Source organism: Grammomys surdaster, unplaced genomic scaffold (genome assembly GCF_004785775.1).
Source record: "Grammomys surdaster isolate TR1022 unplaced genomic scaffold, NIH_TR_1.0 126131, whole genome shotgun sequence".
Classification (NCBI taxonomy): domain Eukaryota; kingdom Metazoa; phylum Chordata; class Mammalia; order Rodentia; family Muridae; genus Grammomys; species Grammomys surdaster.
Window position 1 is genome coordinate 2,473,655 of NW_021620939.1, and position 23,880 is coordinate 2,497,534.

The 23,880-nt window shown below is 39.6% G+C and overlaps 1 protein-coding gene across 2 annotated transcripts in view; it reads right to left on the bottom strand.

The window, feature by feature from the left end:
- The window catches only part of Dnajc13 (DnaJ heat shock protein family (Hsp40) member C13), a 105,739-nt gene that overhangs the window by 37,998 nt on the left and 43,861 nt on the right, over positions 1 to 23,880 (bottom strand). For both annotated transcript variants that reach the window (XM_028756581.1, XM_028756582.1), the window contains exons 20-33: positions 23,594 to 23,737; positions 20,146 to 20,228; positions 18,680 to 18,833; positions 15,059 to 15,162; positions 14,816 to 14,975; positions 13,496 to 13,558; positions 12,774 to 12,875; positions 10,899 to 11,003; positions 9,434 to 9,636; positions 8,304 to 8,388; positions 4,713 to 4,867; positions 4,200 to 4,245; positions 1,657 to 1,811; positions 397 to 598 (exon numbers count right to left, since the gene is read on the bottom strand). In XM_028756581.1, coding sequence (XP_028612414.1) covers positions 397 to 598; positions 1,657 to 1,811; positions 4,200 to 4,245; positions 4,713 to 4,867; positions 8,304 to 8,388; positions 9,434 to 9,636; positions 10,899 to 11,003; positions 12,774 to 12,875; positions 13,496 to 13,558; positions 14,816 to 14,975; positions 15,059 to 15,162; positions 18,680 to 18,833; positions 20,146 to 20,228; positions 23,594 to 23,737 — 1,761 coding nt within the window. The remainder of the gene's footprint in view (positions 1 to 396; positions 599 to 1,656; positions 1,812 to 4,199; positions 4,246 to 4,712; positions 4,868 to 8,303; positions 8,389 to 9,433; positions 9,637 to 10,898; positions 11,004 to 12,773; positions 12,876 to 13,495; positions 13,559 to 14,815; positions 14,976 to 15,058; positions 15,163 to 18,679; positions 18,834 to 20,145; positions 20,229 to 23,593; positions 23,738 to 23,880) is intronic.

Below are 23,880 nucleotides of genomic sequence, written 5' to 3' on the forward strand. Positions count from 1 at the left end.
GGGGGAGGGGGAGGGGGAGAGGGAGAGGGAGAGGGAGAGGGAGAGGGAGAGGGAGAGGGAGAGGGAGAGGGAGAGGGAGAGGGAGAGGGAGAGGGAGAGGGAGAGGGAGAGGGAGAGAGCACGCTCTCCTCTGACTGTCTGTCCATCTGTCCTGTCCCCCACCCACTGCCTCTCTCTCTCCCCCTCTCTCTGAGACAGGGTCTCACTGTTGTCTAGGCTTGGCATGAACTTTAGTTTAGGCAATCTTCCAGCTTGATCCTCCCAAGCATTGGGGACTGCAGGCATGCAGCACTGTGAATATCTAAAACCAGTATCCCTTTTATCATAGGAGGAAACACACATTCAGAAGTGTTTGCAACTGTTTTTGCAGTTTAAGAAGGAACAAACTGAACTTACTGGGTCTTTAATTGGCCAATCTGGAAACCGGAGTGTATCACAAAGTTGTTTGAGGTAATAAATATTACAAAATAGTTCATTTTCTAGCTGTGGATAATTGATAACTGGGATGGGACAATATTGATAAAGTGCTCTTGTATTGCTCTGCAGGCGAGGTGTGAAGTCAGCAAGATGGGCCGCAATCTTCTCGATCATGAGACGCCTACAATCACAGAAGCTTCCAATCAGGCATTCTGAAGGGTTATTTTACTTAAAGAGAAACACGGGTAATCATGCAAGAAGATTGCATAAATATTCAGAACTACTCAACTATAAAATGAGATTAAATGTTACTCAGAGTATTTAGTCATACTGTGTATACTCGGTCATTCCTACTAAAAACTCAAGCCTAAACACAAGGTTAGATGGTGTTTGCATGTATAGCCAGGGACTAATGAGGTTCGCAACTGCCTTCAAAGAAACTCATTACGTGGTATTATTTATTTGGCCCTACGCTAAGCAGAACCTAGTTTGGTAAGGAAAATCTTTCAGAGAGAGGAACTCAGTCAATTTAAAAAGAAAAATATTATACACAAAAATTATTTTTAATTTATTCATGTAACTACATATTTTTCCCAATAAAAAATGACATACAAACTGTCACCATTAGAAATGATGGCCAGCATAAAACAAGCCTAAAGGTTAGCCTATCACAGAAAGCCAAGGATAATAAATAAATGGCATGGAAAATGTAAAGCTGGCATGAGAAGTGAGTGACTCTAAAATCAAATGTCATGCAGCTAAGAGAGGTGAGGGCTTCCAAAAGGCAGTCATCACCCTGGATCTATGAACAGCCGTGTCTCCTGTGGACAAGTGAGTTGTATACTATACACTGCTATGCATTTCTGTGTCTTGCCTTTTTCTGTGTTTTCATAGGCTTCTCCCATGGCAAGTCTTTTGTTGTAATACAAGACATGCTTGTTAGAAACACTTATCAAAAATTTTTTGGGCATCTATTGTTTGATCTATTCTATGTATGTAAGCAAAATTTGTGGAGTACAGGCCTATTTCCAAGAATCCCAAAGCTGTGTCTTGACTGTGTTGCCATTAGGGTAAGAGGTCACACAGAAGCTCTATCAGTAGTAATGTATCTTCAGGCCTTGTCAAAGCCTATTAGTTGAATTGGAACATAAGGAAGCTGGTAAGAATTCTTCTTGCAAAGGAAAGCAGGCCAGGTGATCAGCAGCACAGGCAGCACAACCACAGCCAGGACTTACTCACCTCATCTCACTGCTCCAGATTGCTTCTGGAGTGTCAAATTCACCGAGGAAAATCTCAGAAAACTTCTCAGGTTCATAATTTTCTAGGTAGCAAACCATTGCTTCAGGAAGAATATGTCCAAGTATGCTCCTCTGAAAAATATCTTGTCCTTTAGTCTTAAAAACCAACAAAAAGACAAATGTAGTTAGAATAAAATCACCTTAAAGGTCACTTAAAATCACTTTAAAAGTCTTTAAAAGACTTTGATAAATGAATAATTCAGGCATTTCAAGAGAGGAGCACAAGGCCAAGCATGGTAGGGCACACTTGAATCCCAGCACTCCCAGGGCTGGGTAAGGTAGATTTCTGTGAGTTCAAGGCCAGGTAGCCAGAGCTATGTAGAGACCTTGTCTCAAAACTCACAATCAAACAAACATACTAACACAGTGCCTAGAACAAACTACTTCTGTGCTCTAGGGAGTTGGATGAACACGGTGAAATGTGACACCAAGGGTAGCAGTAACAGCCAGCTTTGCAGCAGCCTTAATGGTCTCAGGGGTCGCCTGCATCACCACACAGGAGTAAGGATGATTGATGAGCCAACCTGTGGCCATGGATAACAATGATGACGAGCCATTGAGACATCCACCATCCACCTCGTACTATTCCAATCATAACAGCTCCTACCCATACCTGCCATTTTCAAAACCAAGTAAGTCTAGTCCTTTTGAAAATTCTAGGGTGTGTGTGTGTTTGTATCCCAGTACACATGGCAAGGCATGCCTGTGGAGGTCAGAGAACAACCTGTAGAGATCGGCTCTTACTTTCCACCACGTGGGTCCTGGGGATTCAGCTAAGATCTCCAGGTCTGGCACCTTTACCTACTCAGCCTCTCATCTCATCAGCCCTGAAATCCAGACCTTAAGAGTTGCTCTCATACAACAAGTATAAAATTTAAGGAGTGTAAGGGGGTTCGTTTAAAGTAATTACAACTAACTGGATCAAGAAGACCAAATCTGGCTCACAATTTAATACGCTACACTTTAAAACTCTTTTTTCTTAGGATGGAAATCCGGTCCTACTGAACATAAATGCCTTTCTTCCTTCTACCTAGGTAACATGTTTTCCTTCTCCAGGATAGCAATAGAAATGGAAGGCAAGCATTTGCCACTTGGTGTAGAAACAAATTCAAAAGGGGGCATTTTCAGATTTTTTGCCAACGATAGTGATAAATTTACTGTTAAACTGCTGGGGAAAATCTGTTCTGCTTTCTAGAGCTCTATTACTTGGTAATTCCTACATATAGAATATTTCTATGATTATTCAAAATATTTAAGTGAATAATTTCTGAAGTAAAAGTTTTCAGGATCTCAGGAGACATCCTCAACTGATATGGCTTCCTACATAAGCATGAGGACTTTAATTTAGATGCCCAGAACCCACAGCAAAGCCTTGTGGGCAGCATGAGCTGTAACCCCGGCCCTGGGAATGGGGGGAGATGACACAAGGACAGGCAGACTCCTGGAGCTCACTGAGGAGCCGGCTGAGGCAAAACATCAGCCTTTCGGTTCAGTGAGAGAACTTGTCTCAAACACCCAGGTGGCTAGACAGACATCTCAGGTTGATCTCTGGCTTCCACATAGGTACATAGGAGAGCACACACACAGGCACACACACAACCCCCATGCCCAGTTGTTTTGTTTTAAGATATTACCTATATAACTGACGCACAGAAGTAAAGGAGAAATGATGCCCAAATGACTAACACTGTATTAAGTATCACAATTTTCTATCTATCACTAAAGAGATTCTATTCCATTTATGTTTCTATATTAGATAGATATACTATTTAAGTACCACTATTTCTAAGTATCACTATTTCTATTCTTAATAGTGTATTATAACGATTTCTATCTGAAGTGAAAGGCTGCCACCATCTGTTTTCCTTTAATAGTGCTAGGCAAACTTGTTTACTCTCAGGGCTTCAGTGGCTCTTCAATGAAACCTTCATTGCTGTCTAATGTCTAACACTGAAGTGGTGCAACAATCTTCAGTGTCTTCAACAGTGGCTAGCTTTGGGTAAAACCTAAAAATTAAATGCTCTAGCAAAAGCCTAGCAAATTTGAAACACCTGGCAATAACTATGTGACAGTGACGTCTCTCTGTAAACTACAGTTAACAGGTAAGGGCAAGAGCACTCAAGAGCCCAAGAACACACACAGCTTCAAAAGGAAACCTCAGAGCATGTCTGCCTTGGGGTCTGAACCAAAATCTCAAGCATTAATGAATCTTAAGAGATTTCAGTATATGACTAACTCTTTATAAAAACCACCAAAAACTATCAAGGGGTAATTCATGGTTGTGATTTTAGTGTAAGCATACTTTATTTTCATTTTAAACAAGTGCTTAGCCTTTTTATGTGCGGGTACCGCAAAGAATGTGAATGAATTACTAAACATGATGCCTACTTTTAAGCACTGATAACCAGGACCTGCAGACACCTAAACTGAGCATCCAGACAGCACATTCAGGGTCTGTGCTCAGGGGTCGGCTAATGTGCTTACCTCCTCAGACTTGAAAGCCTGTTTGGTATGTGTATATTTCAAAAACCTAGAAAAAAAATAGAGTATCTTTCAGATAGAGAAACTGATTAGGTTTTAGTCTGAAGGTTTCTAAAGACTGGACCATTAATAAATTTTAAAACAGTAAAAAAAAAAAAAAATGCTAAAAGGGCAACTCATAAATCCATATTCGACGGCCTGAAACGTACCATAAAGATTTTGATGATCATCTTAAGGTTACATAGCAATATAAAAAATACTCATTTTAGACAGCAAAATATAAAAGTCCAGGTATAACATAAATGTATTTATATTAAATATATACATACATATAGTAAAATAAATTTCAAATACTAGTTCTAGTAAACTGGCACAATTCTTTCCTTCTACTTTCCAAATTTTTAGATATTTTAATTAAGATAATGATTATAATGAAAAAGCAATGCTTCAAAAGTTCCTATTAAGTATACCCACATATAACTGAAATAATTTAAGACAGCATCTTCATGGTCTTACCGAGCAACAGGAAGCACGTTGGAACCTGTATACATCATGATGAAGAAAAACACTCCACTGAGATAGAGGCGAGGTAACTGTGGGTTATCTTGCATAATGTGATGTAATAAGATGGCAACCTTCTCAACAAGGATAGGGTCAAAGGTCAGCAGTAACTGAAAAAGCAAATAAAATGTTTTATTTGGTGAGTTATGCTGAGGTTATCATTTCTTACATCCACGGGATTCAATAAACTTGGATCAGATTGGAAACTGACTTAAAAAGGGCTCATTCTACATTTAATGCAGACAGTAATGCAGTAAAACTGGTGAGAACTGATCAAAATGTGATCAGATAAAAAACCTAATGTATCCAAAGCTAGTTTTGTATGTTGTTACAGGCAAAGTTGCTTGAGAGCATTTCTAATGCACATGCATGTGTTGTCTACATGTGTACTTATGTGCACATGAGCACGGGTGTGTACATCCATGTCATGTGTGTCTGTGCTGCATTACTTTCAAGTAAATGAACCAATGAAAACCTCTCTGAAGGACACCGGATAGAGAAACAAAAATGAAAAACAGAGCTAAAGTGCAACTCAGAGGCTGCCACTACCACAGGCCCTGAAAGACAAGGGGCTCTCGGACACTGCAGGACTCCCTCAGGCCACTGACTACATCCAGGCTAACAAAGATCTAAGCTGAACTGCTCTAAATGTGTGCTAAGCCATTTCAGTTTTACTTATTTATATAATAAAGGTGACATTTCAGTTTTCAATAAATACTTGCTTCCAAAGAATCTCAAATTTGAATTGCTACTAGTAAAAACAAACCCAGCATAATATAAGGTAGGGTGTAAGCACTGGCTCTATTGACAGGCAGAAGATGAGGACAGAGTGTAATATAAGCACTGGCTCTTGATGACAGGCCAATAGTCTAGACTCAGTTGTGAGAAAGAACAATTGTTTGTCTTTTAAGTCACCATTTTAAATTTCTCTTGCTTTATGTCCTATCTGTTCAACAAGGCAGTTACAGTGTTCTACTCTATGACAAGCTTTAGGAAGGAACAATCAAGGACAGTCATGTAGGATTGTCTCAAATGTTATAGACAGATGTAGCTTGAGCTTAGGTATAAGAAAACAGCAAATCTTGAGTTTTGCCTTACATTGTCAACAAGAGAGCATTTCAAGTTGTCCTGCACAAGAAAACTGAGAACATCCACTCACTGCGCACCATGCCACTCACTGACTTCTTAAGCTGTGTCATCATATGATCAAGGCAGTGAGCATCCTACATGAAATAAGATACAGGAACCTATCTAAGCAGGACACAGTGCTTAGAAAACTGCCTGAGTTACCTGTGTTCCAGGAAGATAAAGTGTTCCTACCAAGGAAAAAACTATGGGGAAAATTACTTTTAAGAAACATTTTGAACCCAGTATAAAATAAACAAGCAGATACACCATCAGAAAATGCTAAATTTAGCAGGCCATGATGGCACACACCTTAATCCCAGCACTCAGGAAGCAGAGGCAGGCTGAGCTCTGGGAGTTCAGGATAAGCCAAGTTTACATGGTGAATTCCAGATGAAGGCATTTCTTGCAAGGAATGGGGGCCAAATTCATCACATTTTTTTCCTTTCTCTTCAGATACCACTAAAAGTTTTGATTAATCAAAATAGATACCCTTCATTGACCAAGTTCCATTCTATACAGACAATGCTTAAATATTTTTCAACCATCTTGATCTCAAATGTAATGCTTCTTGCATTTACTTTTTTCCTTTCAGTATTAAAAGCCTTGAAGAATGTTTGGGCAACGATTTTCTGGGTACTTTATCTTCGTGTTGACAAGATCCAATGAACACAAATCCCGTTCTTTTGGTATTACCTCAGATACATACTGACTTGATCTGGGATTGGCTGTTAACAGTTTAAAAAAACTTACAGGGTATTTTCACTTAGAAATATGAACAGAGATGTCCATAATAAGAAAGTACATGTATAAGCATGCTGTGGTGGTTTGGGTAAGCATGGCCTCCCATAGGCTCATATATTTGAATGCTTAGTCACCAGGGAGTAAAGTTCTTTAACAGAGTTTTGGGTGATACTTTGCTGGAGGAAGGGTGTCAGCAGGGAGGGGCTATAAGGTTTCAAAAGACCCTTTGATAGGTCCAGTTTGCTCTCTGCTTGTAGATCAGGAGGTAGCTCTCAGCTAATTTTCCAGCACCAAGCCTGCCTGCTGCCATGCTCTCTGCCACGATGCTAATGATGCTTCTGAAACTAAAAGCAATCCTCCCATTAAATGGTTGCTTTTATAAGAGTTGCCTTGGTCATGGTGTCTCTTCACAGCAATAGAAAAGTAACTAAAACATTTGCTGATGTTTAAATAAACAAAAGCTGGTCAAATAAATTAAAAAAAGGTGTTAATTATGTTCTCAAGTTCAGAAATCAGTGATTTCCACATAATGTAATACATAAATGTAAGAACATATAAACTATCATTCTCAATGTAAAAATAACAAAAATTATCACCACAGATCATAAGGTCTATATATAGTTAATGGAAAAATGAATGCATACTTCTAAGAATGCAATATTAAGGAGACAGGAAGTTTACCTAAAATCTCTAAAGTTTATGCTAGTCTCAGGTGTAGGTACTGTAAATTCCAAAAGAACAGCACAACGCAGAAAGAAAGTTAATTTTAGGATATTCTATATATCCAACTCTATGCTTTGAAGTGGTTGTAAAACCAAACCACCCCTCAACTGAAGACAGTCAAACCCTGAGGAAAACATTAGTGAGGAGTGCTGCTGCACCTGTCAGAGAAATGACCACATCCTTATCTGTGGGCTGCTGTATTCCCTGCAGCCCCATGCCAATCTGCAGCACAAAGTACAGTACCCTTGCAGTTCCCACAGTGATGTGACTTTGAAGAATAGATTCTAAGTAAAATCTCTTTTGGATGAATCTGGAATCTGAAGATATCACACTTAGGTTCCTGGATATAAAATCTTCCTCAGTATATCCAGATTAAAAACCCAAATTAGAACGCAGAACTAAGCCAGGCAGTGGTGGCACATGCATTAATCCTAGCACTTGGGAAGCAGAGGCAGGTGGATTTCTGAGTTCGAGGCCAGCCTGGTCTACAGAGTGAGTTCCAGGACAGCCAGGTCTACATAGAGAATCCCTGTCTCGAAAAACAAAAAAAAAACAAAGAAAGAAAAAAAAAGCATGTAGAACTATGGCTACAGAGATGGTTCCACAGTTAAGAACATAGAGTGCTGGATAGGAGACCTGGATTTGGTTCCCAGCACCTACAACGCAGCTCACAACCAGGCTTAAGTCCAATTCAGAGGACCTGACACACTTTTCTGGCCTCTAGGGGTACCAAGGATGCACATGGCACATAGACATATATGTAGGAACAATACCCATACACACTAAAAATAAACAAAACTTGAAAAAAGAATAAGTGAATACATGAAACAAACGTAGCTTGGGGTTCAGCTTTAGGAAAACGGAATGGATTATAATGAAATAAAGACAAAAACTATAGTACAATCACATGATTTTTACAATACTGCGCTAGCTTGGCAGTACACAAGGACCCACCTGGATGACATGGGGAAGGCAGGTGCTATCTGACAGCAGCCTTTTCACTCTGGGTAAAGGACGAATGATGGCATTATCCTGATCCCTAGAAAATATTTTCTACAGTCAACATTTAATGTATTTACTGGAAATTGTATATTCAGAGCATATGGCATTCTACTAGGCATGAAGCAAGTTACCTTCCTCTTTTGTAAATGAAGACTAAGCTCTCATACAGCTGGGAACATGATTAGGTATTTGGTTTAAATCTACTGGCTGTTTAATATGACTTCATTTCCTTCCATAAGATTTCCTTGAAAAACAGTGCCCTAGAAGAGCCAGAGACTCTTATTTATTATTTAATGGATTAAGCCTTGTGTCGTCTAACACACTGTCTGTGGACAGTCCCCCAAATGTCCTATCAAGCTTTGTCAAATAAACTTAAATCTTAGTTTAATGATGGTCAGTACTCTTCAAATACAGCTTTACTTAATGCACTACTGGTTCTAAATATTAACTGTATGGTTTTTAATCTAATCTGACTTTTAAAGATCTCTAGATGAACACAGAGTGTTATATGTATTTTCTAGTAATTTCTAACTACCAGATATCTTCAGAATAGCATTAAAACAAAATGATGAGTGTACAAATATTTTATGAAGACTGAAATATTTTAGGTAAAGGTCACAAATGTGCTTGTTACAGGAAACAAATCCTCGCCAGTAATGGTTCTGTGGAGTGAGCTGTGGGATGACCATCATCCCATCTTCAGCAGCAGGCCTGGCTAGCCGGGCACATCAGGACCTGGCACCCACTCGATATGGACCACAGATAGCTCATTCCAACCATTCCTATCTAACCCATATAAATATGATTGTTACCACTGCTAGAGTCCAGCTGGTAAATACAAGTTGTGGAAGATTGTTTGGCATCCCCCAGAAAAGGCTGTTTTCAGTTTTTACCACATCAATATAGCTTGCCAACCATTTCTTTATAACTGTTCCAAGGAAGCAGTATGTTATGTCACATAGGACACGTCTGTTAAACTGCTATAGTAACCCTGTAACATTACGGAGTATATATCTACACAATGAGGAGGTGAGGAAATCTGAGAGTCCCTGTTAGTCATAAAAACATTAATGGCATTGTACCTGCTTGGAAAATATCCACACATTGTGATCAACATGTTCAGTATTAAGGTAGCAAGGTCAGTTTCATTCAGAACAGCCTGCCCACTGGCTAACAGGCACCACTTAAGCTGAGGTATCGCCTGGAGCGGTCGCCATCCATCCATGCCTTGAGCCCAACATCTGGTTTTTGCATTCAACATTCCTTTGGCCCATAATTCTTGCATCTTAATTGATTGAAGGCATCATTATTACAAACACAATATCAAACAAAACATCTGCCAATGTTTTCTGTATCAGTACGGTACATAAGAAACAACAATCCACTAAGAGACAGCGATGTGCCAGAACAGCAAATACACTAGGAATACATAAGAGCTTGCCAGCAGTTTTTCAGGAACCCAAATTTGACTATTAATATAAGAATAAGCACTCAACTGGCCAACAGAAGAGTACAAAGACCACTGGAAAATGCACAAATAATAAGCAGATGGACAATACCAAATTATGTAAGAGAAGGCTTGGCTCTCTTAAAACTGTTTTGGTCAAATTCTGACTGAGCCTAAGAGGCTAAGACTAGGAGGACAGGATCAAACACTGGTGAAGATGGATGTTCTTGCCTCCAGAATTAACAGATATTATTCACTGATCTTTGTTACATATTAAAAACTTGATCATACCATGTGAAGCCTGAAACTATGATGTTCAACATATTAAAGTTTTAGGGGAGGGAAACTGGGGCTTTTGTAGCAGCTTGGATCAGAGTAAAACACTAGCACAGGCTTCAGCAGAGTAAACACTTTCTGTCCCTTCCCTATACTGTTAAACATTTATTTAGTACCAAACTTATTCAGTATCATATATATATGTGTGTGTGTGTGTGTGTGTATAGTAATCACTACTGTATACAATTCACTGAAAACTCAACACTACTTCCTAACAGTCTTGTAACAACTGCCTTATAAGATTTGATGTAACATTCTGTACACAGATGTACATCTCTAGAACCTTAAGTCACTGAATTCTTTAGAAGGAAACAGGGTTATAGAACCACTGGTACTGAACATAGTAGTCAATTTAAAGACACTGCACTTCTTGGGGATGGAGAGATGGTTCTGAAGATAAGAGCAATTCCTGCTCTGCCAGAGGATCAGTTCCCAGCACTCACGTTAGCTGGCTCATAAAAACATATCCCTCCAGTTCTGGGGCATGTGATGCGCTACTCAGGCCACCTTGAGCACCTGCATGCATGTGGCATACATTCACAGGCACATATACATAAATAAAGGTAGTGTCTAAACTTAAATACTGCACATCTATGAGTGCTAAATAAGAGGGCATGAGAAGGCAAAGACCTGCCAGGTGCGACAGTGCTCATCTGTGTCGTCGGTACCTATCAAGTCTGGGCTACATGGTAAAATCTGAAGAGTCTTTCTTAAAGAAAAAACAACCAAGTAGAGATTCCAAGAAATTTGTACATAGCACACACCTCATGAAATCCATATGGCCCACTCCTTTCTTTGTCTGCGTTGCCAAAATACCACTCCTTCTCACTCTCTCTCTTCATATCTGGAGAGGCTTCAATCACATTGCTCTGTTAGAAGAAAGTTCAGTTATTTTTAAGGCAGAGGCCATGAAACAACTTACTTAGCACCAAATTTGATCTCAAGTTTTTTTTTTCTTTTAAATTCCTTCAGAAATAGGATCAAATGCCCAAGGAACAGTCAAAGTTATTTCTTTGTTAATAAACAAACAATTTCCTAAATTCATTCATCTATCTAAATTTAGGGATACCTATATTCCCTATGGCCATTAATAAATTCTCAGGGCACTAAAATTTCAGTAGCAAAGAATACTATAAATAATTATATAATAAACAAATATTAACCTGAAACTATGACGTTCAACATATTGAAGTTTTGGGGAGAAGTAGGCTTCAGTATGCAGGTGGGATCAGGGTCAAAACGCCAGCACAGGTTTCGGCAGGTAAACACTTTCCATCCCTTCCCCACACTGTTAGACTGAGAGCTCCTGCTGCTGCACACACTTAGGCTCTACCTGAAGACCACTCCATCCGGTGAACTTTAACTTCAGCAAGGGAAACATTTCCTAACCTATTCCTATGACAAGCAGTGGAGTCTCAGCCTGTGGTAGCTTTAGTCAGCCACAGGAATCCAACTGCTCAAACAGACTCAAGTAAGGCAGAAGTGGGCAGCAATCGATTCCCTGTACCTTCCTTACCTACCTCCGTCGTCTACACGCCCCTTCCCTTCCTGTAGTTATAAATAGATGCTGTCTGCCTTGGGGCACAGCACCATGAACTATTTTTGGCTTAGACAGTTGCCAACTTCCAGAATCACAGACAAAACTAATTAAAATTAGAAAAACTAGATTTTTTAAAATAATTTTTCTCTCTTACCAACAGAGACAATTCTTAGAGTTTTTTTTTTTTAATATTTTGGGAAGATAACAGTTTTTATTAAGCTTTGTGTACCATGGTTTCTAAATATGCCTGCAATCATCAGCTCTCAGAGTCTAACTGTAAATAAAGCAAAATGACCAAATAAACTGTAAATAAAGTAGAAATTAGCCTCTTGGATCTAACTGATTCTGAGATTTCAGGTGACTGTGGCAATGTGCTTAGGCTCTCTGCTCCTCAGGTTCTGTGTTGCAAAACAGAAAAGTGATAACCACCACACAACTGTGTGTGGTAACCACCACACAGGGCCATGAGGGGTTTAGATTTAGAGCATGAATGTATTCCAGAACAGTACTTAGTATATTGTAAAGGTGTTTAATAAGTGTAGTGATTTTTATTAGTTATAACTAAACCCCAAAATGCCCCATTCTAAAATATTTTAAAAGTTTTGTCATAAATATCTTGACCCAGAAAAATGTTCTAAATTGTATCTGAAAATAAAAAACATCAAATAGGCTAAAATTTAGATCTCTCTTTAAATCAAGTACCAGAGAAGGCCTGGTGGCTTTATCCTGTTATATGGTTTGAATAATGCCCCCAGTGGCTTTAGGGCAAAACATATTCTTGGTGTTTGTCAGTGATGATGTTCTAGTTACATATCCAATAAAATCAACTGAAAGGTCACATTGTATTAAACCCAAGCCACTTTATAGCGATACAGTTACTTTACCATAAAAGACAAATGTTATCAAGTAATAAAGCTGATTCTGGTGGTAATGATTCTGTTTCTGGCATTTATCTCCCAGCATTCATGCTACTATAATTACTGGAGAAACATTTTACTGGCTATGGACATAAACCCATTTAAAGGTTTCAAAGAGTCTTATGATTCTAAAATTGTATCCAAAGAACACAAAGCTTGTAGAAGCTAAGGAGCAAACGTACTTGCAAGGGGACTGTCGCTCGGCTCACATGGAGATGTGCAAGAGTCAGCAAGTCCACAAGAATCCTAATGCCGTTTGAGTCCATGAGATCCTTAACGTTCTTCTGAAAGAGGAAAACATTTCTATATAATCTACAGCCTTTCTCTTCAGTAGGTGCTGTAACCTAGTGCACTCTCTAGGATGAGCATATGTGGAATTTCTTTAGACATGCTGGCATGCAACTATACTTACTTGGCATTTGTAGGATTAAAGAGATAAAATTATACTACAGAGATTGTGTAAAAATTTCCACTTAAATATGGGAAAAATTAATAAGCATTTCCCTCCCTCAATAAAGACAAAGTGGCATGATAAACCCTAGCCCTACAATTATCCTTCCCATCAGTAAACAGGTTATCCAATAACCAGAAATAAAATGGTAAAGAACTCTTTCATGTTCCACTTCTGTGGTGCTGCACACACATTGGGTAAGTGCTCTACCTCTGAGCCATACCTCCAGCACCTCCCAGCTGTTTCTGAAAACGTACAGACTAGACTGGAATTTAGCACCTGGAATACTAGGACAGAACACTCAGGAAAACTGGCAAACCGGTTGTTCCCTCTATAGACTCCGTTTTCTCATCTAGAGAGAAAAGAGCCACCTCTGGGCGATCTGCCTGACAGGTCACCAGTGCTTGGGCACAAGCCTTGGAAGTGATGGTGTATGCACAGAGAAGACCCTACCTTATTGAGGATCAGCTTGTTCAGGAAGAGGATCAGCCTGTCCCGCTCAAGCTTATCAGTGCACTAATGAAATAAATGACAAGTTAGTCAACAGTGGATAAAAGATCCAGAGACAGCTTCACAAAATCAACTGACAGCTCTAAGAAATATCGGTTCTGAAATATTAAAGAGACAATTACAGCTGTCTGCCTGTCAATTACTCAACAATTCTTAAGTGTTTTACATTACATGAAATTTTGTAGCACTTATCTAATTTCCTAGAGGGGAAGATATTCTTATGTCATTACAGAGACTCCTATACTAGCTTTTAGGAGACATGAAGTGAAGTGAGACCCTCAGACTTGGCAAATGGTGTTCACTAAAATGAGCACCAGTGAGAAGGAAAAGGGTCTCTGAGTGCTCTGAGTCCTCCAGGTCCCTGGAACGAGAGTTAGGATTCTGGACTGCACAACAGGCATAGTGGTACAGGCTCTCATTCTAGCATTTGGAAAGCTGAAACAAGAAGATCCCAAGTTCAAAGCCAGCTAGAGCTATACACTGTTGGCAGCCAGCCTAGGCCACTGAGAAAGATCCTGACCACCACACCCCTCCCCCAACACATACACAAACCAAAGAGAACAAAGGACTCAATGGTGCTGCTCAGGTTAGTGCGAGCAACAGTGTTTTCATACTGGCTGTGCTGCTTGCTTCATGAACTTTCCACAAAGCGATGGCTCAGAGTCGACAACAACCATGGTTGGCTATTCTGAAAACTGGTGAAACGGCTCTCTTTCATAGAGTTTGTTAACATTTAAATGGTTAAAACAGAAGAACATAAATACTAATGTAAGAATGAAGGACATACTCTGCATCAAATACATCACAGTCAAGTTGACCCAACCCCAATGCTCAATCGTTGAATGGTAAGCTGCATAAAACAAAATAGAGCTAACTTATTTCCTTTCTGAAATCACTGGTGTTCTAAGCAACTTCACTATCTTCACGCTTTAAAGTTTAATGTCAGAAGTATTTATGATTTTTTTCCAAAATTAAAACCCAAAGATACAACTCCAAGAGTTGCTATTTCTATTATACACCTCTTGCTCTCTCCCATACTTAAAGTTGGCAAGAACATCACCAAAGTTGCTCAAAATCCAGAGCTGAAAAAATAAACTGGAACAGATAAATTTTAGCTCCTTTGTTATTTTCCTACGCCTTTCTCTTAAATTTAAATAACTGTAATAGCTATACAGAGAAACTCATGCAGAAAGTCACTGTGACAATGCCATCAGCTTAGTTTTGATACTGTCTACCGGTACCCTTCCACCACAGCATCCTTACCCTTTCTAACATCCCAATGATGTATCTTGTATCTGTGAAGGGCCCTATTTCTTCATGGCATCTGCCGTAAACGATAGCAAGGGCTTGTAAACACAAACACTTCATGTTAACTTTTGGAGTGAGCAGAAAGCGGTGGTAGAGCTCATTGAAAAATTCGTACCTAGATTTAAAAAGAGATTCAATAGAAACAACCAAGAAACAAATAGCGATAGCAAATCCATGGAGATATGAAAAGAGACTCACGATCTCTTTATTGATCCGCTTTCTTCATTTTCATCTTCCTCCAATAACAATCTCAAGTAATAGTCTCCTATTTTGATTTCCTCTGCCAGGCACTCATATTTAACCTTTATTAACAAATATAAACAGCAGTTTAGATTAGAACAGATTTTTTTCCTAATCACGGTTTAACATTTGCTTTCTTTCTTTCTGATTTTTCGAGACAGGGTTTCTTAGCCCTGGCTGTTCTGGAACTTGCTCACTCTATAGAATAGGCTCAAGAGATCTGTCTGTCTGTCTCTGACTATTAAGCTCAGCTCTGGGATTAATGGTGTACACTACCATGCCTGGCTGAGTTTATCATTAAAAAAACAACAACAGGTAATACACTCTGTGTGTGTGTGTGTGTGTGTGTGTGCGCGGGCGCACGAGAGAGAGAGAGAGAGAGAGAGAGAGAGAGAGAGAGAGAGAGAGAATCCAAGCACATACAAAGGCCAGAGGTCAACACTGGGAAAACCCCTCTCTAGGCCTCCATCTTAAGGAATTTGCTCTCTTGTCTAGGCTGGCTGTTCCTAGAGCTATGGGATCTGCCTGTCTCCAACTGTCCCTGACCAATAATGCAGGTGCAGACATGCGCTGCCATGTTTGCACTGCCCCCTCCCCCATTTTTTTTATATGTATGAATATTTTGCTGGCATGAATGTCTGTGTACATGTGTGCAGTGCCTGTGTAGGCCAGAAGGGGGCAATGAATCCCTTCAGACTGGAGGCACAGTTGGGAACAGCCATGAGGTTCTAGGAACTAAACTCTGAAGACCGGCCAGTGCCATCTCTCTAGTGACACACTTAGCATTTTAATGTGGGTGCTGGGAATCTGAACTTACATCCTCATGCTTGCACGGCAAGCACTTAGCCACTGAGCCATCTCCCAAACCTCTATTATTCCTATACTGTGACTATTTCAGACAAATATCAACAGGTTTTGCATGGCTTGACTTCATCAGTTTGGAGTTTCAGAGCAGCACTGACTGCCCACCTCACTAAGGCTGCTTCAGCTCATCCTTCATGCCTGGTCAACATGCTAAGGCATGATATCAACATGGTAAGCACATCTTAATACCTCAGCAGCCCTTCTCTGACTGTCAGGGGGAGGTGATGTGTGAGGAAAAACTCCAGGACCAGAATCTGGAAGATCCTCACAACTTATCACAAGGAAAGAAGTATGGATAACTGTAAATATTAATTCCCTGATGACATTATCACAATTCTCTATACAAAGCCTAGAACTGCCTTTAAAAATGTACATTAACATTTTATATCCACTTTCCTTTTCTTCTGCAGATTCTGAATATTCAATGTACTCAGTCTCTATCACTGACATCCACCTTGCGGCAGTACTACTCTGTACGCTGAAGACTTAGCAGCCGTAAAACAAAGTTCTGCTTAGATTTAAGGCTGCTCCACAGGAGGTAACTTACGCCTGGTACAGTGGATCTAGCCAAGGGTCTGCGGCTGGGCAGATCATAGGCCTAGAGATGAGCCTACTGTGATTATTTTGCTAAATGGACACAGTAACAAATTGCCTTCTAAGTACGCGATTCCAGGAACTGGAGGGTAGCTCAGGGGTTAAGAACACATGCTGAGCCAGGTGGTGGTGGCGCACGCCTTTAATCCCAGCACTTGGGAGGCAGAGGCAGGCGGATTTCTGAGTTCGAGGCCAGCCTGGTCTACAGAGTGAGTTCCAGGATAGCCAGAGACACACAGAGAAACCCTGTATCGAAAAACCAAATAAATAAATAAATAAATAAATAAATAAATAAAGTATACAAGGTGACAAGCCATAGGTGCACCAAGGCCTGAGCAGAGAAATTATACAATCCACTCACATCTGTGTTTTGTTGCAATATGGGAATTGAACCTAGGGCCTCACACATGCCAGGCAAGCACACAGCCTTGAGCTCTATCTCCAGCACGCTGCCTGCCTGTGAATCAGATGACCTTGTCACTGTGAACAAGTACAGGGGGTACACGTAACAGAGGTTGGGGGAGGGGGAGGCCAAGGGTGAAGGCAGGGACGGTGAGACAGCCTAACAGATGGAGGAGCCCTGGATAATTTCTGAAGGTCATACAATAAGATTTGCTAAGATCAAAAGACTACAAGGCAAGTAGGAAAAACAATAGCATAATTCTGGAGAGAAACAGTTATATATCCAACTTGTGGATGAATACGCGCATGTAGTTAGTCTAGAAAAGAAAGCCTAAGCAGGAGACAAAACCTGAGGAGCTCTCAGCAAATGGGGAGTGGGGACGTGGGGGGAAGGAAAACACAACAATAGCAACAAAATCTCATGAAGATGAATCAAGGCAATGAATATAAATAAAGGGGCCCAAGAACTAATCCCTAGGGGTGCTGGGTAGTTTTATGTCAACTTGATATAAGCTGAAGTCATCTGAGAGGAGGAACCCTTTAAAAAATGCCTCCAAAGCTGGAGCTGAAGGCAAGTCTCTAGGGCATTTTACCAATTAGTGATTGGGGTGTGTGGTGGTGGGGGGGGAGGGACCAGCCCATTGCAGGTGGCCCATTACTTGGCTGGTAGGTCTGGGTTCTGTAACAAAGCAGGCTGAGCAAGCTGTGAGGAGCAAGCCAGTAAGCAGCACCCCTCCATGGTGTTTGCATCAACTCCTGACTCCAGGTTCTAGTCCTCAGTTCCTTCCATGGTGGACCACAGTGTGGAAGTGAAAGCCAGATGACCCTTTCCTCCCCAGTGTGCTTTGGCCATGGTGTTTCATTGTAGCGACTGGAACCCTAAGACACCAGGCCAGCTTGTGGCCACAGAGACGAGGAGAGAGGACTAGATTAAACTGAAAAGAATTGACAGTGAAGGAAACCCAGGAGACTGCAAGTGCCTTAAACTAAAGTGTGCAAAACATTTTCGAGGGAGGGATGAGCACACTTAAATGATCGACTTTAGAAGCTGGGTTACAGAGTGAAGCCAGCAGGATTACGTGTATGACCCATGAATGTGCTACCTTGGTTTCAATTCTAGGTAGTCATGCGTCACTAGCAATGAGGACACACTCTGAGAAGCATGATGCTGAGTTTTTCTGCCTTTTTGCAAATAGCCCAGAGCATGCTTAATACCAGACAAAGACGGCTCTGATGTTACGGGTCAACATTATGTTCCATGAATAAGCAAAACGTGTAGCACATGACTGCATGTCACATAGCTCACACTCACACACTTAAGTACTCAGACATAAAATTATCTACCATGTACGTTTTCTACTCTTCACATCAATTATTTTAACAAAGCACCAACCAGAATCAAATCATCATTTGAAACTCTACATCCCAGTAAAGAACAAATCAAAGTCCCAGTATGGGGAACACGCCAAGACGGTGTGCACGCACAAGTCACAGTCACTCAGACTCTCACACGATCCTTAGGTGTAGTGCTGAATAACTTATCAAAATGCATTCTTAAATCTTCTTGTCTCAATCGAAGATTAGAATTTCCCAATATTTTCTGGTATATTATATGGGGAAAGATAATGACACGGCTATACAGATATTTTAAAATCTCCTTTGGAAGACAGCATATGCTGTCACTTTTTCGGGTTATATGCTATGAAGTCAAAGCTGTACCTCAAACTCATGGTGGTTCCAGGAGATGACACTGGCACTGCCCAGCTCTCTATCGATGTTAAATGTCCTCATCTCAGACTCAAGGGTATCTTTCAGTTCTTCTCGTGTTTTAAAATTCCAAATAAGGTTTGATCTAGCATGGTCTTGACTAAACCTAAACATACATGCAAACAGGAAATCATATGAAATGAGCATTTCTCAAAAATCTACCAATAGCCTGTACTGCATTTTATAATAAGCAAGAAAAGCACAAGATAACTAAACCTTGCCAAGAAAAAGTCAAATCTGTATTAAGCAAGCAGAATAAAATATCATTGGTAGAACTTTATAATAAACACACATTCACTATAAAATTCTTTTATTTTGAAAGTTTTCAATATAAACAATGAAAAACTGAACTTAAAGATATTAGATAAAGTTGTATAAAATTTAAACATGGATAGTTCAACTTCAGTTATCTTTAGCTAATAAAAATTCAAATTAGAAAACAATATTGTCATCTATCCAATTTCAGGCTGTGTGGGATGAGTAACCTGTGTGGCACCACAGAACCCAAGAGCCTCTGTAGAACTGCTGGGAAAGCCATCACAGCAGACATGGACGAAGTCTAAGCTGGGGTAGCTGGACTTTATATCTGCTACTTATCAGTCAGCAGCCCCTTAACAAGTGTCACTTCAGCATATACTTGGCTTAAGTGGTCTAAAATGCAAGTAGTGTGGGGTGTTTTCAAATCAAATACCTTAATTGGTCAAGATAAAATGAACATGCCACCTTGCAGACTGACACTCAGTTATCGTGAAGATCACAAAGCATGCAATCGTCTTCCTGAATGTGCTTCAGTGTTTGGAAGGTCAATGTTTGGACGGCTGGAGAGTACCTGGGGCTACTGGCCTGGATCATTTCTCACAATCTTCTTGGGCTTTTATCATCCGCCTCTTTTTTTTTTTTTTTTTTAACTTTTTGTTGATTCTTTGTGAATTTTACTTCATGTAAAAATAAGTCCCACTTATCTCCCTGTCCCTTTGTATCTGCCTGCTGCCTTTGCAATACCTCCCACAAAGAAAAAAAAAAAAAGAAAAACCCCTTGCAATGGAAGCTGCAGTGTGTCAGTGTGCCACACAGCACACCCTTTTGTACAAACATCTTTCCATTCTAATGTTCACTGCCATGAGTCTGGTTTGAGGCCTCTGTCATCCACCTCTTTCAAGCCTCCATTTCTAATATGGCTGATGGTAGGTACGTAGCTAATTCTACGCCACAGAAAGAATCTTCTGCAATCATCTCTAAGCCTTAATAAAATTCTTACGATAACGTAAGCAATTTGGATGGCTGACTTAGCCTTCCTTTTGTGAGAGCATGTCAACGGAGCCAATCTTGACAGAGTGAGTAACCGCAGCGTGAGACAGTCCACCCTGGCTCTTCCAGTATCCAGCTTACCAGTGCTGCAAAAGAGGCCTCAAGTTTACCTGTAATAGAAGAGATCCCAATTTGCTTCTATTTTTATTCTTTGTCTTCTCTTTCGAAGGACTACTGGCTTTTGATTTATGTTCTGGAAAAGAAAACAAACATACTACATACATAGCAGTCTCCATGGCCACCAAACAGATTCTTCAGACCTGGCAGCAGTACATCAACCTAACTAGTGAGGAGCATCGATTTCATCACACTGACAGGACACTCCATAACATTAAACCAAATCATCTGCTAGCATTTGTTCTTACAGATGCTCAAATACCATCATACAACCAAAAATTACTGTTTCAACACCAAGGCTTGTAACCTTTACACCAGTAAAATTTACAAGTCAAAAACTGACTTGCTTCAAACATTTACATGCAATTAATAAAAGTGCATGAGAAACATAGCAAACGTAAAAAGTTATGATATTACACCACTCCCAAAGCCAAGAGGCACGAGCACACACTGAAGCGGCCAATGGGAAGAAAGCAGCATTACATCCAAACAATGTAACGTCAGGTGGAAACACTAATGCAAGTCAAGACAATACCACACGCCAGTTCAGCACACTTCACACATGTAAAGGGCTTAACTCACCATATGGTTTTTGTCCTGAATTTAATTGTAAAAAGAAAAAAAAATAAGATGAAAATATAAAAAGGAGACTATGAATCTAAGTCTGGCAAGCTGTATCTATTATACAAATTCCACAAGAACATCACTGATACAAGTCATCTTCACTTTACAACAGGAGAGCCACCTGTGTTTCCAAGCTTACAACTCCAATTTTAGGTAGTTGTAGACCTCAAAACTCCCATAAAGCTCAGGGCCCTGATTCAGAGGTAGGTACATATGTAAGATTTGCAGTTAGAAGGTGGAGATGATCTCCAACAATCCTTAAAGGTTGTCATGGCTCTGGGGCACTTACTCTAAGTGTAACCACACATATTTCAGACACGAAAACCCTAATGTTCAATTTAACAAGCCTAGAGCACTGAGTGGCTTCAATTAACAACCTGGAATTCTAAACTTCATTAGTGTGGCAATTCAGATAAAGCAAGAAAATAGACTCAATAGTATTGAATGAATAAAATTAAATGAAGATTAATCTGTAACAAAATTCTATTTGAAATACAATTTACTAGTTATATACAGAAATGCTTACAAATTTTAATTCCATATACTATCATAAAAGCTAACACAAACTGACTTAAGTACAAAATAATTCAAAGTTTAGTGTTTACAATAAATCAATTCTTAAAATTTCTCATTAGAAATTAGAAGCACTTCCAGTGGGCATGGTGGTGCTTGTCTGTGATTAAGACTCTCAGGAGGCTGAAGTGGGAGCCTGGAGAGCTAAACAGTAAGTTCCAGCAAGGCCCCATCTTAAGAAGCAAAAAAAAAAAAAAAAAAAAAAAAAACTAAAGCAACAGTACAGTACTTTCATTAAATTCACTACTCCCTTTCATATAAATGAGTAACACTTTAGAATGGTAAAAATATAAATTTCATACCAGTAAAGAATAATTCCCCATAAAACTGTATGTACAGAATTAGACGGTAAAAAATCCTAGGTAAAAAAGAAAAATCCCTAAACTGAAAAAAATTTCACATGTACCAACAACAAAATATACTAGTCAACGTTAACCAAAGGCCACTGCTAATTCAACACAGAACATCAACAGCACTCCAAACCGGCTCCATAAACATCCCACAAGGGAGACACAGATCTCTTCAGGATTAGCCAGTCAGATGAACAAAGGCACAAAACCACTCCACCGCTGATATTGTTTGTTTTTATGCATGTGACAGCCACAAAGCTAAACCACTGTTTCCTTCATAAATTTTCATTATGCAGACCAAACAGTATGCATATTAATAATAAAAACTAAATGGATAAAAAATAATAATCAGTTCATCTTCCCAACTCAAATGGTTTTGACCATGTGCTCAAAATTTTAACTAGCCTGTGCAAACAATGCCAACAGATCAGTAAGATAAAATTGGTACTAAAAATGCAAATGTTCTCTTCTAAATCACTGTTGTAACAGATACCACTTTCCTAGGTAAATAGCTTTATGTTCAATCTTATGTTGTATAGACATTACATATGAAGTCAGATACTAAACACTTATTCGATTGTATGACAATGGTAACTGTACTTAAAAAGCTGAAATAACTGTTACTTTAGAAATGGGCTTAATTAGCTGAAGCCAGAAACTTGTAATTTTTAAAAACCAAAAAATAATCAAATCAATTGTATATGTATTTCCACTGTTCAAATGCTGTAGCAGAACTGTCATGAGCAGGTCCTACACAGTGCTTTAACGACCTAGTTTAAACATTAAACAACTCTATAAAACAGAGACAGGAAGTGATGTTATTCCGATTTTAGAGAAGAGGAAAGTACATCTCTGAAAAAACCAGAACTAAGTAGGTGGTGAGGCTCGTCTCAGACACACACACGTTAGCAAGTACAGCCTCCATGTGCTCTGGCCTGAAAGTCTGCCAAGTGGCTCGTCACACCACAGTCCATCACTAAGACAGCATTAACCTGCTATGCTCAACTCCGAAATAACAGACTGATCCACACTAGACATGTTTGTTCCCTTATATTTAGACAGACTGGAAATTCATTTGCAGGTGAAAATTAACTGATTTTCTTTGAATAATTAGTAAAAAAGTAATCTCTCTAAATAAAACCATTGTAGGCATTGTTAGAAAGATGCAGAGTAAGTCAGCTCTGAACGGGCACTTGGTTCATTCTTCACCCTGCAGCGTCCATGACAGAAGTGTGGAGGCTGCAGGGACTTCTGTGGCACATGTTAGAAGAAACTAAAACTCCACATCTGACTTTGGTTCAAGGAACAGTATCACAAAATTTACAATACATTTAATTAAAACATATAAACAGTATCTCTAAAATGTATTTAGATTTAAATAAAACAGGCAAACAAGTACACTGTATTTTTATATGTGCAAAGCAAAATATGAAAACTGGAATATGTAGGAGAAAATGTAAGAAAGTAACTTTAGATTATCTAACTAAAACCTTAATCATTAGTTACCCAAACTAGTAACTAAGGAAAATATGAATCAGAATTGGGTAAGGTTAATTTTTTTAAAGTTTGAGTATTCTGTCAGAAACATTTGAACTAACACCTGGAACTGCAATGAATCTGACCTAGGACACACTCCCTTTCTACCTCTTTTTAAAAGATAATCTTTAGAGAAAATAATTACAGTTTCTCCCTCCCTCCCTCCCTCCCTCCCTCCCCTCCCCTCCCCTCCCCTCCCCTCCCCTCCCCTCCCCTATACAATCCTTTGTTCTCTTCCAAATCCATGGCCTCCTTCTCTTTAACTGTTAAGTCTGAGACACATGCACAAGCACACACAAACCCACACACACACACGGACGCACACACGAGTACACACACTGTCTCCTAACTCACTTACCTCTTTCTGAGCAATGCCCATCCTATCCCTCCAATGCATCAACACAAGATCAACCTTTTCTTTGGCAAACTTCTCAACTTCTTTGGCAGCTTTTCCAGCTAGTCTTTGCCACTCTGGAACTTTATTAAATTTTCCATATTGATCCTGTAATATTAAAATCATTACACAGCTACTTTCATATTTGTTTTAAAACTAAGTACAGCTGGATCACACTATTTCAAATAAGAAAATAAAAAATGGCATGCCAGAGTTTAGTGACGAAGCAGAAGTGATCCTTGTATAATGAA